Genomic DNA, 1,116 nt, shown 5'->3' with positions numbered 1-1,116 from the left:
GTTCCAATAAATAAGTGAAGATGTTGGTCCACATATGGGCTGCAAGGCACCTGGATTCAACCAGAAGTAGCATTAATAGTTGTAATAAGGAAAATGAAGAGGAGGAAGTTGTGGTTGTAATGGTAATGGCTGTGGCATTACCATAGCAGAAGTTTGACAGAATAGAAGAGTTAGCACTAACCTCAAACACTTCACCATCCCTTGGGTTGATGATCCTGATCTTTTTGTCTTTGCAGGTGGTTAGGAGGAGTGAGCCATCCCAGTTGAAACTACATGAATAGATGAGGTCTGGATGAACTGAATCAATGGTGATCAGAGCTTCACCACAGCCCACATTCCAGATGACAATCACATTATCTGAGCCAGCTGAGAGGAGGATATTATTTGCTGTTGGGTGCCATAGAACCAGGCCAACTCGCCGCTGGTGGTGGACGAGGTCAACTACTGGTTCTGTCATGGTCCTAGAAGAAATAGGGTGTATGCTAACTGATGTACTCAACAAGCACCATTACATTTAATCTATTTCCCTTCCCTCCTTTGTTTTTAAGTCAAAGTGGAACACTTATGATCATTCTAGGCACATCTACTCATTACTACTTATGTAAAGGATCTAATGGCATGACTGCAAAATTCTCCTTATATTATTAATATTCCGATCAGTCTTCATGCATCGCATAACTTTCCATTAAATTAACAAATAAAGAAAAAGGAAACAAAAACAATTCCAAAGGTTCTGTACTTACTTGTGCATGCCCTTCCACAGAAGCGAAAGCAAAGAAACAAATATTTATAAAAACTTAGGTTTCACCTGTTTCATAAATTCATTACCAAATAAAGTCACTTTGCTTCTTATCACCCATGAGTTAGCTAAATACAGCAAGAAGAGGGAGGTGCTGTGCTCATTTCACAAGGTTTTGCTTATGGAAAAACCTTGAATGCACGCATACCAGTTACTGGACAGTAACATCGCAATGGATGTCCGCAAACACCTTGATACAAACAACTGCATCCATATTCAAATGCAAAATTATTGTGCTTCCTCAAACAAAAAGCCAAGTCAGTTCATTCAATCCATCCCCTTGAGGGAGGAAGTGCATATCTGATGAGGGAGAACTT

The 1,116-nt window shown here is 39.9% G+C and overlaps 1 protein-coding gene across 1 annotated transcript in view; it reads right to left on the bottom strand.

The window, feature by feature from the left end:
* LOC119592030 (coronin-6-like) overlaps positions 1 to 1,116 on the bottom strand; it is a gene marked incomplete in the record, with an annotated part of 41,928 nt that overhangs the window by 15,875 nt on the left and 24,937 nt on the right. Inside the window, 1 exon segment of the mRNA XM_037940824.1 lies at positions 182 to 461. Within this exon segment, the coding sequence (XP_037796752.1) occupies positions 182 to 461 (280 nt within the window).

This window comes from Penaeus monodon, chromosome 29 (assembly GCF_015228065.2).
Source record: "Penaeus monodon isolate SGIC_2016 chromosome 29, NSTDA_Pmon_1, whole genome shotgun sequence".
NCBI classification, from domain to species: domain Eukaryota; kingdom Metazoa; phylum Arthropoda; class Malacostraca; order Decapoda; family Penaeidae; genus Penaeus; species Penaeus monodon.
The sequence above is the reverse complement of the archived record's forward strand: the minus strand, read 5'-3'. Positions and strand labels throughout refer to the sequence as shown.